Source organism: Cavia porcellus, unplaced genomic scaffold (genome assembly GCF_034190915.1).
Source record: "Cavia porcellus strain 051 isolate PalLab524CR breed Dunkin Hartley unplaced genomic scaffold, mCavPor4.1 scaffold_12, whole genome shotgun sequence".
NCBI lineage: Eukaryota > Metazoa > Chordata > Mammalia > Rodentia > Caviidae > Cavia > Cavia porcellus.
Window position 1 is genome coordinate 65475159 of NW_026947495.1, and position 16683 is coordinate 65491841.

Here is a 16683-nt window from a genome sequence, read left to right on the forward strand (position 1 = left end):
TGGAACCAATCTCCATGATACCAGGGACACGGGTTAACTCACTAGAACTCAGGACTTTGAATTCTGTACTTACTAATAATTCCTGTTGGAACATTACAAACCTGCCTTAAATACAGTTTCCAAACCTTTTTATAAAGAAAAGGAAGAAAAGAAGAACTAGGGTGAGGGAAAGAGGAAAGGAAGAAAGGGGAAAAAATACAAGATAGTTACACTACTAGTTTCTCTTAGTTCATTGAAAACGAAGGTTAGTGCTAGTATCATTTGGAGAATTTTCTGTCCTCCTATGTTGTACTCTTAACAGCTTTGATGATAACAACAGGCAGTGTATTCACTACATTAGTTTGTTACTAATTTTTGTGCTTTACCCATGAAATTAAAAAAAATAATATGTAGATTTGACCACTTGGCATAGTTTCTTTGCTCTAGGGAGGGTGATTCATTGCTCACAGAACAAATCTTCTAACCATTTCCTTAACCTGAAAACACAAAATGGCAGGGCACTGCAGCTGTATTTTCTGGAAAAATAATACAATAAATCATTTCTTGATCATAACCAAGAGTCAGAAATTATATGGCAACCCCATTAGGCTCCCTCAGTTCATCAGAATTGGACCAGGTGGTCATTATAAACATGCAGGTATATGCGAGTTCCCACAAGGAAAATAGAAAGGCATGCTGAGATAAAGTGCTGGGCCTTGGGCTCTGTCTTCATAACCAGAATAGAAATGTGCGCACTGAATTAACCCTGCTCTCATAAATCTTCCATATCTGTATTTAGAGAATTTTTTATTTTCTTACTGTTCTCCCAAATCATATAACCCTTTCGTATATAGGGGAAGTGTGTCTATAAATCAGTGATATTGCCATACTGCAATTATTTTTACATACACCTGAGGCTTGATATATATGTTAGCTATTTTTAGCATTTAGTTAAAACTTAACATTTATTACTGCCTGACCAATACTGGCTGTGTATTTATATTTATATATGAACTACACACACACACATACACACACACACACTCTCAAACACAGACACACATATCTTATTCCAGATTCTTCCAGTTTGTTAGTTAAAGATAAATATAGAGCATAATTTTGGAAGAACATCAATGGTGGATTTTTAAAATTGCAGTTATACATGAGGCCATCTTCAGAAAATGTAGAATCAATTAGAATTACAAAAATGCTTTGTGAATGTAGTACAAAAGGTATTTTTATAGAACAAGTGATTAGATATGGAGCATATTTTTTTATCCTCTGCCCAGATATCAGATGGAAAAACAAGTTCTGGGGGAAGTCAATGGAAATCCTGCCTGTTGGAACACTGAATGTCATGCTTCCAAAGTAGGTTACTCTCTTCTCTCTTCCTTTGGGCCTCTTAACTACTTTTCTGAACCAGCAGTGGGTATGTGAGCCTTTGGAAGATGCCCAGGTTTCATTTTTCTCTATGCCCAAAGTTTCTGTTACCTTCACTCAGTTTTGAGGATGGATTCCCACAAAAATAAATGAGAAGTCTCACAAATGTACCAAAGCTCCTGTTTCTCTTTGTATCCTTTCTTTAGCAGTCAAATTCACATACTTACCATGTTCCCAACACCATATAGTTTGCATTTTATAATATTTATAAGCTATTTTGTCAAAGAAAAATAAAAGAATCCTCCTATAGTTGTGTTCTACAGATTATAAGTGAATTAATTCGATTCAGTTAATTGAAGTTTTCATTGAATCTAAAGACTTGATTCAGCTGGTCGTTTTTTCTACCTGAGTAACAGAATTTGCTGGTGCATGGGATATGAAGGAAGGTAAAGAGAAGGAGCTAAATTATCAGCATTTGAAAATTCATAAGGAAGAAAGAAAATTTTCCCCAATGTCTGTAGTGCCTATATTTATACCCATTAGATCTTAGAAGCATTTTATTTTATTTTGAAATAACATTTCATTTGAAAATATACATAATCTACAAATTTAAATGTGATTGAAAGTATTTTCATTCGTCACCAAAAATTTCATAACCTCATTCCCAGGGTTTGCTTTAGATTTGTGCCATCTTGGTTATGCTTGTTAGTCTTTCCTGAATAATTTTTCTTACCTGCGCACCCTAATTAAACCTCTGCCTACCTCCAGTCATTCCTAGGTGGCCCGTTGTCTGCCAGGTAAACCATGCTCTTTGACAAGACATTAATGATCCGCGATACCACCTTTCCAGCCCTGCCTCACACCTTGGGGCTGACTGCACAGGCCCACGTGCATCCTGCTCTTCTAGACCCTGGGGCTTGGTGGGCGCTGTCCCCAGTACAGAGCACCCACCTGTGCACCATGCAAGTGAGAATACCCCAGCCTTTTTTAGGACATCATCCCTGACACTCACCCCATGTCCCAGGCTGAACTAAGGATGAAGGACGTGTCCTTCTGTATTCCCCTGGTGATTCTTACATCTGTCTGTTATAGCCCTAATCATATTTGACCGTAAGCATTTGTTTACCTATCCATCTACTCACATTCTGATGGCCCCAGACAAGCAAAAGACAGGCACCTCTTCCACTTCATAGCTGTAGCACCTGACTGAGAGAAAGCGTGTCCGCGATACTAAAGTGACTGATGTCATGTGTTTGTGACCACCAGAAACTTTCAGAAAAGGAGATGAAGAGAGAGAGAGGGCAGCTTTGCCCAAAAGATTCTAGTTCATAGAAACAGCAATAGATTTGTGTTGTTCTTAATCAATGTTATATTCTTCACTAGGTACGGAGACTACTATGTGTGGAATAAGGTCACCACGTGCATACACAACATTCTCAGTGGGAGAAGATGGATAGAGCATTATGGAGAAATAACCATTAGAAATACCAAAAGCAGTGTTTGCATTTGCAAACTCACATTTGTCAAGGTAAATAGCATAATAAAACACCAAACAAAAAATAGTACAAAATGCTTCCTAAAGCTGGGCATGGTGGCATACACCAGGGCAACTTAGCAACCGTAGCAAGACCCTGTCTCAGAATAAAAACCAGTTTAAAAAAAAAAAGGCGGGAGATACAGTTCAATGTAAAGATCCTGGGTTCGGTCCTCAGTACCACCAAAATAATAATATAATAAAAGCTTCTTAAGGAAAAAATAGAACAATGAGGTTAAATAGCAGCACATTGCTGGGCGTGGTGGTATACACCCATAATCCCAGCACTTGGGAGCCTGAGGCAGGTGGATTACTGTGCGTTTGAGGCCAGCCTGGGCTACATAGTAAGATCTTGTCTCAAACCAACAAACAAATGAATGAATGAACAGCTAGTTAGTACCAAGTAAATCTGTCCTGTGTTACTGATCTTAGGACATTTTAGATAGAAAATCAGGACCAATGTATGAAGTTCTCAAGACATGATGCTTTTGGACATGTGGTGGTCAAAAAAGGCACCATTTCAAGACAGGAAAATATCAAATTTCTTTTTAAAGAATCTTCTTTTTTTAGGTAGCCAGCCAGTCAGGAGTTTATTAAGTAGAATTCCAAAGAACACTTCTTGCCTATACTAAGTCTTCTAGCTTCTATTTCTATAAATATTCCTGCTTGATTACAAAATATTCAGGTGATCCTGTTTTAGTGAACTAATTATAATGCAGTTGTCATTTTCTGAAAATACTTGAATAGAACAGCCACATAGATGATAGCTACCAGTCAGTACAAACTTACTCAGCCCCATTACAGTTAGGTCCAAATCACTATGATCTAAATTGTATCTGTATTACCTTCCTGTTGGCATATGTTACAAAATTCATCAACTATTTCTATGGCATAGTCAATCAAAATTCATTAAATCCGTGAGTAAAGAGACAATTCGAGACAAGAGGATTACTCATCTAGCAATTAATTCTTAGGATAGCGCTTGGGCTTTCTCTGTGCCATTCCACCAAACTACAACGTGGAGGAGAGATCGTCCACTTCTTGAAAGTTTAGCGTACCAACATTGCATATAAAGCATTTTGAGACAGATTTGGGGAAATGGTTTGAAGGAGGGGCTTCGAGGTAAAGAAAATTTTTCATATGGAAATTATGGAAATAGGGGTGTTACTAAACTGATCCGGTTTGATTTTTCCAGGTGAATTATTGGAATTCCAATGTGAATGAAGTGCAAGGGGTTGTGATAGATCAGGAAGGAAAGGTAGTGCACCGGCTGTTTGGGAAGTGGCACGAAGGACTCTACTGCGGCGTGGCCCCCTCGGCAAAGTGCATCTGGAGACCAGGTGAGCCTGGAGGGGGCGCTAGAGAGCAGGAGGAAAGGGAAGGGGCTCATCCTATGCAGTTCATCTTGTGTTTCCTTTATGGATTTAGAACCTAGATGCTTAAAACAATTAGCTACACTTCTCCACATGTAAGTTACAGGGAAAAGCCAATACTCAATAATTGATAATAAAAAAATTTAGGACATATCTCTGACACAGGTAGCATGACATGTTAAAATCTAACATGTAAAGTCACTCCACATGTAATGGATACTTTTCAAAAGCTATGTGTAATCATTAGAGCTTAAGTAAGTGAAACATACCAACATATCCTTATTTATGTATAAAATAAAGGAAAGCTTACAAACATCTACAATCCACAAATCCAATAATTTACCAGAATAGGTCATCTTTTCACTTGAGCAATAAAGGCTCAAGTAATTGACATTTATTAAAAGATATCAACAGAGTTTTGGTATTACATTAGCCTATAATCGAATGTCTGCTATAAATGGCAGAAGTTTCCACATGACATTGGTTTTCACTGGAATTAATCTCTGGCTTTAAAATCAAGTATTGGTTTCCTAAGAGATGTTGATGAGTATCTAGGGATCCTTCTAGTAAAGTGCTTAGTTCCTTCATTAGAAACTGCTTGTGGAGTGCTGACTAGGCATCAGGCTTTGTGCTAGGCACTTGGGTACATCCGTGAGCAAAGCACACAAGAGATCTTGCCTTTGAGTTTAGTAACAAGTGCCAATAAATACTAAGTTAGCACTACATAGCCTCCTTTTTCTAGAAGGAAATAAGTCATAAGTAATTCTGGTGAAATTTTAATGTTCATAGTTAACCATCCTAGCATATGGTTAACCAGTTGAGTATGTGAGAGGAAAATTACAGAATTTAACCAGTGAGGACTGCTGCTCTGTGAGTGAGGTTTCCTTTTGAAGATTGCATTTTATTACATAAAGGCACCGAACCATTCCAGTCATCAACACAAACTTCCCTATATAGCAAAATGTAACCAATTTAATTCACAGTCGTGTGTTCCTGACCACAGCTTTGACATCGGAATGGGTACTGATTTCACAGGGGTAAGCTGGCTTCTTTTTTCTCTACACCTTTGTCTTCTCACAGTGGTTCATTGGCCTCATTCCAGGTTCCATGCCCACCAACTATGAGCTCTATTATGGCTTCACACGGTTTGCTATTGAGCTCAACGAATTAGATCCCGTACTGAAAGATCTCCTCCCCCCGACAGATGCCCGATTCCGGCCAGATCAAAGGTAAGAGTGGGGGGAGTATTTCAGATGTAGCCCAGATGGCGGTGTGGGCTTTAGAGTCACAGAGACTTAATTTTACCATCATCATTTATTTATTAAGTTCTTCCTTCATTCCCTTCTTCACTTAGCAGGCCTTGAGTTTTCTGCCCTGGGAGAAATAGTATTTGTAGGATGATCATAACAAGTTTATCCTGACATGAAAGTTACAGGGGACAGTAACATAGTTGTATTTTATTAGAAACACTATCCCACCTTAATCCCTCAAGTTTTTCCTAGGTCTGCAAATTCACAAATTCCCCACTAAATGCAGATCACATCTCATCCAGTGATTTTGACCTCTTTAACGTCCATACCTTGTAACATGTATGTTTTTTATATTGAAGAAAACAGGGTAACAGGAGGACTGACAAATATTTTTACTGAAAATCTAGAGCAGGCTCAACATGCTGGAGGTCTTGGCGGGTAGGAGATGAACTCAAAATACAGTATCTTTAGTGCCTTCTGAATTCTTACTTTTATTATTATGTAAAATTCATGTTGTTTACTCCTATAGAGTTCATCCCCCCTTTCTCAAAAATTCTATATGCCATATGAATTCCACCCACGATCAGTTTTTTGTTTTCTATGTGTTTGTGGCTTTGTTTTCTGCAAAAATATTCTCAGCATTGAATGTTCCTCTTAGGTTTTCAATTCTCCTGTGTTACCCTACACACCTAAGACCATGCTGTCTCACTGTGCGGTATTAAAATGTTCTCATTTAAGTCTGTACAGCATGTACCATAGTATAACTCAGTTCTTCTCATTTGGAACTGTAAGCATTTGCAAATTGCCATTGGGCCTACTTTTTTTTTTGTCTTTTTCCTTTTTATCGGTACTGGGGATCAAACTCACGACTGCCTGCTTGCAAGGCAGGTGCTTATGCCGCTGAGCTAAATCCCCAGCCCCTGGGCCTACTTTTTACCTTGGTAATTCTATTTCCATATTCCCTTCTAAAGTTTTGTTTCCTACTCTATTGCCTTTTGTAATCCCCACCACCAATGGTTACTTTCTAGCTCCTTGCCTCTCAGTCTGGTCTCTGAATAGATAGAGAACAGCCAGTTACCACCCTCCACTCTATAGTCTTTAACAAGGACCTTTTGGGGCAACTAGGAAGCAGCACAGCTGTGACTTCACGCTGTTCTCACCTTGACTCACTCTTGTCCTGAAAATCTCATGTCACAGAGTCTCCACACTGGAAGCTCCAAACCTTTTACATTTGCCTCCTACCATTATATTGGTGGATGTAATAACTCAGTCCACAAGCAGACAAAGTACATTTGTTGATGGATAGACAGAGGTGTAACCTGGGATACGATGAGGTGACCTTACCAGTGTCTCACCATTCAATATGTAACATTCACAGCAATCAGAGTGTAATTTACACAAATAAGATTTTTTTTTTGTTTGCCTAAGAAGAGCGTAACCTGTGGAAATGTCAACTGCTTTCCACTTAGATTTTTGGAAGAAGGAAATTTAGAAGCTGCAGCAGCAGAGAAGCAAAGAGTAGAAGAACTCCAGAGATCGCGAAGACGATACATGGAAGAAAACAACCTTGAACATATACCAAAATTTTTTAAGTAAGTCAGCTCATTATCATAATAAATTCATGTTTCACAGGCTCGTCACAAGTCATGAGAAACTCCATGAAAAGAAAATGGGGAAGTAGGTGCTGTCCAGGGAATTTAAAGGTAGAAAAACTAAACTGAGTTTGGTAACTTCACTTTCAGAAGTGAAAGAAATGGCATCAGGTTTTGCACTTGGGGAAAAAAAAATCCTTCTCTCTAGCTTTTTATTCTCGTGGGCAGTAGAGGAGTAAGGATCTCACCCAGGAGGCTTTGTCCTTCAGCTGCACCCTTTAGCATTCTGACACTTGTTCCCACTCGCTCACCCAGGGACTGGATAGGGCCCTATGTTGTTAGTATTTAACTTTACTTCCATCACACACAGCTTTCCTCTGATCAGACTGGGCCCTGCAGTGGTATGATAACCAGTGATTACTACAGGATTATATATACATCACACAGATGAAGCTGTAGTTTACAAATCCATCTTTTTACCCTCCAGAGCCTGAACAAAGAAAAACTCAGGTTAACCTCCTGTCCTTTAGATCTGCCTCTTTATGACCTCCTAAGGCAGACATGCAGCCTGGTCCTTAAGGTGTTCGCAGTGTGTGGCGTTAGAGAGGCCTGCAGGGGCTTGTACAGCCACTGGTGTACAGCTACACTTTTCCCTACAAATGAAAGTGAAGCAGAAATGATTCTGTGGGGCTAGGGCTGGGAGCTGTTAGTTGCAGTAGATGCTTTGTTGGGGCTCTTTCTTCTCTGTCCCTGCCTGGAATTGGTTCATTCCTGCCCCCAGTTCCTCTTCCACCTGCTTCAGTATCAAGCGTTTAACCACAGAAATGCAGGGCAAGGTACTGCACAACGGTATAATCCCAGCACTCTGGAGGCTGAGCCAGAAGGATCCCTGTGAGTTCGAGGCCAGCCTAAAGATGATCCAGTTATCAGATCACCTTGATGTCATTTTGTGGCTGACACTGGTTTTTATATTTTCACAGAAAAGTTACTGATGCGAATCAAAGAGAAGCCTGGGTTTCTAACGACACCTATTGGGAGCTTCGAAAGGACCCTGGGTTTAGCAAAGTAGACAGCCCTGTTCTTTGGTAAACTGGGAATGTAGAGCTAGCCAACCTGTCACACTCTGAATGAATAAAATAACTATGCACAATTATGTTTCTTATAGCTACGCGAGGTTTCTGGGTTGACTGAAAATCTACCATTTGCTTTTCTATTCATCTTTATAATGGACTTTCAAAAGTGCATTAGACATGGCCCCTAACCACTTTTGGATCCTTTCTGTTTTGCTGCAACCATAATTCCTTAAATTAAAAAAGAAAAAAAAAAACCACACCCTCCTCGGAAAGGATAAAACAAACAGAATATAAAATCCAAAGTCTGAAAGGTTTGTAAAGAAAATCAAACTGTAACTGGTGCTTAACACTGATCAAGAGAGTTAAAGACAACATATAAGCCACTTGCTCGGTCCACTGTCTCGAAGGAACGTCCCCTTCTCTTAGAAGAGCTCCCAGGCCACAGCAGTGGGTCAGTTCAGACTTCAAGTGTGTTTTCGATGTGGTTGTGCTGGCCTCGTCAGAAAGACGTGATGCTTCCCAGAGCCTGTTCCATCTGTATGCCATTGTTCATGCCTTAAGAAATGCAAAGATGTACAATAAACCGTTTTTTAAATGTGTGCTCATAGATGTATGTGAAGGACAGATCTTTTGAATCATGGCATGATTCACTTTCTCCAACAGAGCAATGATTCACTTTCTCAGTCAGAACAGTGATTCGACTAACAAATGGATTTACGAAGTGAACAACATGTGCTTAATGTTGATAAGTGAATTATATGGTATGTCCGAAGGGCACAAGGAAAAGTGTGCTGAGTAAGATCTCTGTATTCACACTGTGCATTAAGTTCATGTCCTGTGCCCAGATAACCAACTCTCCCTCTTCCACCTCACCTTTCTCCTTTCGTTTGGCAAAATGTGTGCTTTGGACATTTGTCGCCAATGATAAAACTTTAGATGGAAATGCCAAATAGCATCTGGAATTTCAGTGTGGGCTTAGGACTGCAAACTGTCCCTGTTTCTGAGTGAAGCACAATGTAAACACATCTTTCACCCACGACCACCTCGTTGCCAGCATTCCAGTTCCACTGAGAACAGAATCAAGAATGCTTGTAGTTGGGGCTGGAGATTTAGCTCAGTGGCCTAAGCACCTGCCTTGCAAGCAGGCAGTCCTGAGTTCGATCCCTGGTACCGATAAAAAAAAAAAAAAGAATGCTCATAGCTTACCTGCATTGTTACAATGGGTTCTATGCAGAATTATATTTCTTATTTTTATCAAATGATTCCAATATGATACATGACTACACATTAGGAACTTATCTTGCTAGGGACAGAGATAATAAAACTTAGGCTAAAGAATTCATCCATCCCATTGAGAAGAGGGCAGAAATATGTTTTGCATACTGCAGGATTTGTTTTCCTCCATAATATACAGAAGCTTTCACAGGAAATTTGCATTGATATTCCTAAGTTTCTGCATGTAGATAACTATAAAAAATGCCTGTATTTTTTTTAAATCTCTTAAAAGAGATTTTCCTAGAGAATTATAAAATTACATATATTTTATTGCTAGTTAGATTTTTATTCTTAGATTCTTACCATCTAAATTTAAATGTTACTTTAAAATCTCGTAATATGGTTATCGATATTTTATATTCACTTATGAAGTCTTGATTTTAGTGTTATTTCTCCTCACTGCAGCATTTCTAATAATGGCTAATACATCACCAAACAAAAACCTGCTGGTAAGAATACAAAGGAAAACTAAAGTTTCCGCTAGATGGAGCAATATTTAGTTACCTGAAGCTCATTCCCCCCTTTCAGACAGGTCCATACATTATGTGTACAGTTGTGTAAGTTTAGAATGGAATTTCATTCTCAAATAAATTCTTTAAACCATCGTCACCAAATCTGAGCATTCCACTTCAATGACCTTCCTGTGCTTCTCAAATCTTATGACTCCTGTTTTAAATCTTTATGAGGCTTTCATTATGGTTCCAAACTCTCTAGAGCATCGACACTTTTCCTGTTCATTCATCTTGACATCCTTTGATTGACATCCTCAGATACACTGATTTAATTTTAATTGTAATTTGATTAGAATATGTTGACCTCCTCGCAGAAATCTGTTCCCTTTTGATTGGTAAAGCTTAAAATACTATTTAAAGTGGTTTTAGCCTGTACTTGCATTTTTTCCAAGTCTCAAAATAGCATAGATACAAGAAGCCGTCAAAGTGGAAGTGTAGTTGGTGGAGAACAGGAAGAGGAGGCCGCAGGGCACTAACAGATAAGACAGCAGGAAAGCTGGAAGAGGACCCTGGACCCATCAGGGAAGCAACCGCGCACCTAGAATTATGATTGAGAAAATGAAAAGCTGTAGACAGGACTTGGAGTAAGTAAATTCAGCCTGCAAAATGTTGATCAAAGCTAACTTGTAACGCTGATTAGGATTTCAATGAGGATGAGAAAAATGTCAAATTAATTAAAATCACTATGCTTTATATCATATTTAGAATCCCTTTAGGGTGCCTGTACCCTGATTATTACCATTTGGTAGGTCAATTAAGTTTTAAGTAATACTCCTTTAACATCTGATTGACTAATGTTCCCCATCAGACATGCATATTGGTATAATGGTGTCATCCCTCTTTTTCATTTTTTATTGACAGTGATGCTTATAGAATTATGAGACTTCCTCAGTGGAACTAAACAGGAAAGGATACAGTATTAGATCATACTGTTGATGAAACCTGATACATTCCTTGGAATTTTGTATAAACCTTTTTATTTCAGGGACACTTTTTGCTTTTCTTTTCCCCTAAAATGATGTAGGACAGAGAAGAACTTGATATTTTTGAATATTTCTCCCATGACTTATTTATGAGCACCTTCCTCACACTTGAGATGGTAAAGTGACAATAAATAGCAGTGACCCTATCTATAGATGGAACAGATTGATTGCACACACCAGCGCGTAGAGAGCCTACAAAAAACTAAATATTTTAATTCTGATGCTACTGCAGAAGGTGCAATTCTGTTCTTCAATTCTGCTGTTTTTTTAAATTAAGTTTATTGGTACATTTTAGGTATACATCATGATCGCATTCATCATTGGGAATTTGTACCTATAAATGATATATCTTGATTCATTATTTTTTATGGATTACTTTAAAATATCTTCTCCATAATACCCGGCAATTATAAAAATAAATTTCATTTAAGGTACACTTAATGCTCAATATTAATTATATTTGTGGAGAAGGACCCAAATGTAATTTTCTGGGTATGAAAAAATAGGGGCTTTTCAATACCAAGGATGCCAACTTGTCAATTTTCCAAAGCTTTTGCTCTCTTGATTATTCTGGCCCCGTGCCTTTCAATTATTAGATTCTGTCCCAAGACCAGTGGAAGGGAACTGAAGGAGGAAAACCTGATTAATCTGTTTCTGCTTAGTATCGGTTACAGCTGTGGCTTGAGAAGCATTTCGAATCATAAAAAATACATTTTTGTTACTACCGTGTGGATTTTAATTATCCATCTTGCCTAATCTTGTTCTCTGTCATCCTGGATAATGAAGTGTTTGTGGTTGCAGAGCTACACACACACCAGGGGATGTAATAAATGTTTGCACTTGGCTCAGTATATTACGATGTGGCACAGTAAATAAAGTTTGTGTACAAAATACTAGTTTATTTCTATGGGAGACCTTATGTTCAGGATATATAAAATGTATCTAATTAAATCATTATGAACCTATTTTGTGCTCTATAAATGTTCTTTAGGGGAAAGATGAAAAAAAATGTGTCAATAGAACTAAGAAAATACTACATCTCAAACCAAGATTAGATTTTCTAAGTCTTAATTGAATTTATTTTGTTAAAATTCATAATTTTAAACTGTACATTGCATGAATCCTCTTAAAAGGAAACTGACTTTGTTTAGGTTGTCTAATACATAATTTTAAGAGCATACATTTGTTACTTAAGGATAAGACTTTCTTACAGCCTCTTCTTTTAGATAAAGTGGCAAATTCTGTAAGAAAGATTTAGCCGCAATTCTTTGAAACTGAGATATAAAGAATGAATTATTTAAACATTGCTGTGATTAACCATTATGCCCAATATCTTAAGCAAATGAGGTTTCATGATTAAGGCAGCTTCCCGGTGGAGAAATGCATGTATCTATTATGTCCGTCCTTTTTATTTTCCAAAACAATACCTGATTTTTCCAAATCTTCTGATCCTAGCTTAATGAAGGGTAAGGATACACAGGTCCATTTTTTTCAAAGTATCTATTTATAGTTTCAGAATTGTTCAATATTGAAAACCACTTCATTTAATCTGTTGAACACTTAATTTTCATAGGTTAAAAATTACCCCATAAATACATGTTATTAGTTATTTCCATATCGCCAAATTGATAAGAAACAATGGTGTTGTTCTATGCAGTTATTCTTTCTAGCATGCCTCCTACCTAAACATGTCAGTTGTAGATGGAAGAATGTTAAGGTTTCATAAAACAAGATACAATACTCTTTGAGTCCCATCTGTTTCTTCTAACATTGTTTTTCATAGAGTGAACAACTGTCTTACTTGTTAAACAGCAAATAATGCTAACACTGCCACTTCTTTTGTCTTAAGCATCCACTTGCTCTTAGTCCCATCCTCTCAGTTCTTTGGGGATTAAATTTTTAAGTTGCAGGTATAAATGTCATGGATTTGAGCAGTGTGACTTGTTCCACTGTGACACCACCATACTCACAGTAGTAAACACATCCATCGTCCACCTGGGTTTCCCCAGCTGCATATTCTTGTCCCATTTTTCCCCATTCACCCTACGATAAACATAAGTCTACTTTGTTTTGTTTGTTTGTTTGTTTTTTTTTTACTTTTGAAAGTCTGCATATTTTCTTGCATCTGTAGCCCTGAGATTGTCCTGGAAGACTGTGTGCATATAAATGAACATGCCTGCCAACTCTTCCCATGCCAGTGCCCCTGTGTCAGCCATAAAGCAGTAATATATTACAAGAGGAAAAGGCTCCCAATAAGATCTAGTTCTGGTAGCCCAGTTTTAAAAAATTAATTTGCTTAGAAAAACTGAATTTCCATGTCAAAATTACCACCTAATGTAATGGGAGTTTCCAAGCTTCACTAATCCAAGATAAATGTTCTAACTAACTCGGGCTGCTCAGGAAGCCCTGGGAAGTGTTGTCTTTGGTGTGTAGTGGAAGAATTTCTTACACAAACACGAGCAGCAGGAAGAATGGCCCTTGTGATGATGGTTTCATGATGACGATCTGTGAAATAGCCTCTGCAGGGGCCCCACTTTTGAATCATACTTTTTATTAAGCCTGTTTAAACTGACACATAAAAACATAAAAATTAAAACATGAATGGGCTGCCATGTGCTGTTTCCATACAGGTGTGTATTGTGTATTAGTTCACTCACATTAAACGTACCTGTCTCCTCAAACATTGATCATGTCTTTATGGTGAAAATTTTGAAAACCCTCCCTCCTAGATTTTTGAAATTTGTAATACACCATTCTTACCTATACTCACCCTACTGTGGTCAAACATTTGAAATTTCCTACGCTCAAAAATGTTTGCATAGGGCTGGGGATATAGTTCAGCAGCACAGCACTTGCCTGGCAAATGCAAAATCTTGAGTTCTGTTCCTGGTACCAAAATAAATAAATTCCTGCATGTTAAAAATGGCTGGGCTGGGGATATGATACGATATGATCAGCGGTATGATAATTGGTAAGTGCAAAGTCCTGAGTTCAATTTCTGGTACAAAAAAAAAAAAGGCTGCTTTTTCTAGATCTTCAAAAACCCCAACAAAGTTACTGAACCTAATTTTGGAAAAGGAATGGAAAGGAAATGTCAGAGTCCAATGAACTTGAAGCTGATTTCTTATATTGAGTCCCAAGCCCTATTATTTGAAAGAAAAGTTTCCAGAGGTAATCATGATTAACATGAAATGCTAGTGAGTGAAGAAGGTAAGAATGAATAAAAGAGAAATGGAATCTGGTGATGAAAAGTAGGTTCTCTGAAGAGAACAGGAGTCTTGCCCCTCCAGGACCTGTGGAAGGATTCTAGGTGGGGCATGGATTCTATTTGTAAATTTATTTACATACGGATTTATCTGAGCTTTCCTCCAAAGATTCTGAGTCACTAGATTTGGAACCTGGGCCCAGAATGCACACTGTTTGATGTGTTCCAGTTCCATGGAATTTCCAGATAGATGGGGAAGCACATGGGAGCTTCCTGACGCCCCCTTCTTTGTCCCTGCCTCAAACTCAGCCTTTGTTGTTCTAATAGTGACACTTCAGGTCAGTAACAGTCTGGTTCAGGAACCAAATCTCATTAGAGCTCAGTGACCTGGGACCCACTTTGTTGAAAGCAAGTTCAGTTGTTTGGGTCCCTGGAATGGAATTCTGGGTTGGATGCACAGTAGCCAGGAGCAGCGCTTACACTGGTGTGTTTTAAAACTCATGAACAAGCTTTACCCCTTAAGGTTGGTACTCTAATGATGAATGTGAGGATAGGAACCTGGTAAACCAGGGACCGTTCAGTAAATGCCTTAAAATACTTTGACTTTAAATCCTCTAGCCATGTAGAGGGAGAAGTAAAATGGATCGTTATACTCTCAGTGCCAGTGCTGAAATATGGGGAGAAACGGGAGGGCGGAGGAAACCTGAAAGACAAGACAGAAATGAGGCCAGAGAAACAAAAGTGGAAGCCATCTTAGCAGCCATGTACCCGAAAATTTCTCCTTGAAACTGGATCTGTCACCCTCAGTTCCTTGGCAGGCTTTGTCTTGTCTCTGAGGGTAGTTTTTGAGACCGGAGGGGTGCACACATGTCTGGCTAAAAAGAAATCCACTCTTCCTGTCCTCCTAGTGAGGTCTAGCAGCCCATTCCTTTACCTAGGTCGGTGTCTTCTCCAGAGCGAAAACACTGTGAAATTACTCTGCTTCTGTTAGGAGGTGTTTGCATATAGTCATTTTGAGATAGAGAAAAAATTAAATTTTATGTTAGGAATAATATGTCAAAGCAACTTTCTACAGAAAAACAGCTTGCAGTTAAATTTCCTAATGAAAGTTAATCACTGAAAACCATTGTCTAATCTGTGTCATCTCAAAATAAGAATCTTGCCTCCTCGATGAATGTTGTATAAAACAATGTTACATTTGTAACAGCACAGGAAACTCAATAAATTTTTAATTATATAAAGAGATTTGGTTTTTGTGTATAGTTATGTTCTGCTAACTTTTCCATAGTTACTGGTTTTACTAAAAAAGCTAAATTTACTAAATATTTTTATCTCCAGCAGGAGACACCAGATATGACATAATAAAGATTACTTATTCTGATATTTCCATGTTTTTTTCATGTAGTAACTTTTCAAACCAAATACTAAAGAATAAGATTTTTCCCTGAATTTTGAGCTTACTTATATTAAAAGACTTGGAAAGCTTGGCTTTGGTTTTCTTGTCTCTTGATTATTTATGGGAATAAAACTGTAAGGGGTAAAGAGAGCGGTTGGTTTTTCAATCTCTGACCTCTTGGGAAAGCCCTGAGAAGTACACACACCCAGAAGTTCTCCCCTTGGAAAGGGAGTTTTCATGGAGAATGTCTTCTGTCACTGGTGAAACCACTTCTAATGATATCTTGTTTTTAGTCTGTTCATGCATTAAAGGATTTTATCACCCTTGACCTCCAAGAATCTAATTTCTTTAAAAAAAGAAGTAGAGAAAGAAATACTTAAAGAGAGTATCAAAGAAAACAACCTATCAATGCTTTGAGTCACTGAAATCACCAAATGAGTTTCCTCTAAAGTAATTTAATTTTCCTTTTTGGGAGACAAGATCTCACTATGCAGTTCAGATTGGTCTCACTACATAACCCAAGTTGGTCTCAGATTCGAGGCGATCTTCCTGCCTCGGCCTCTCAAGTGCTGGGGTTTAGGTGTGTGCCACCACACCCAGCTTAAAGGAAACACTTGTAGTCACCCCATTTCAATTCTGCCAGAATATGACAAACACACCTTGGAGCCTTTTACTGTTGGTGCATTAAGGGTTCAATACCGAGCCTCTGTGATGTGCAGTTACAGAACTGTGAGGACCTGGGAATATTGCTTCCTGGGGAGTAATTCCTGGGGTTAAGTAGTCAATAGAAAGAAGCTTTGACGTGGGTGGCAACAGTACACAAAGAAGTCTTTCTTGTGTCTTTTGGTGTGTACCATAAGTTTTTTTTTTATCTCAGTGGGATAGAAAAGGGAAAGATGTAAGAATTTGAAATGAAAAAAAAAAAGTAACTGGGAAACAAATTGAAAACAGGAATGGTAGATGAAACTTTTCTTTGCATAGTTTGTAACTATACAATCATGGTTACCATAAGTTAGTTCCCTCATCTATTTATAACAGCGTGCCAGAGAATTCATGCAAATGCATCTACTGTATCTCCCAAGTTGGCCTTGACCTATTGTTGATTTGCAAGTAATGGTTTCTCAGATTTAG

At 38.2% G+C, this 16683-nt stretch overlaps 1 protein-coding gene across 10 annotated transcripts in view; it reads left to right on the forward strand.

Annotated features, from left to right (window-relative positions):
• Positions 1 to 11916, forward strand: part of Osbpl6 (oxysterol binding protein like 6) — a 186383-nt gene extending 174467 nt beyond the window's left edge. For all 10 annotated transcript variants that reach the window (XM_063259363.1, XM_063259366.1, XM_063259367.1 and 7 more), the window contains 6 exons: positions 1269 to 1347; positions 2743 to 2887; positions 4089 to 4233; positions 5369 to 5495; positions 6986 to 7108; positions 8089 to 11916. In XM_063259363.1, the coding sequence (XP_063115433.1) occupies positions 1269 to 1347; positions 2743 to 2887; positions 4089 to 4233; positions 5369 to 5495; positions 6986 to 7108; positions 8089 to 8197 (728 nt within the window). In that variant the 3' untranslated portion in view covers positions 8198 to 11916. The remainder of the gene's footprint in view (positions 1 to 1268; positions 1348 to 2742; positions 2888 to 4088; positions 4234 to 5368; positions 5496 to 6985; positions 7109 to 8088) is intronic.
• Positions 11917 to 16683: the final 4767 nt, after the last annotated feature.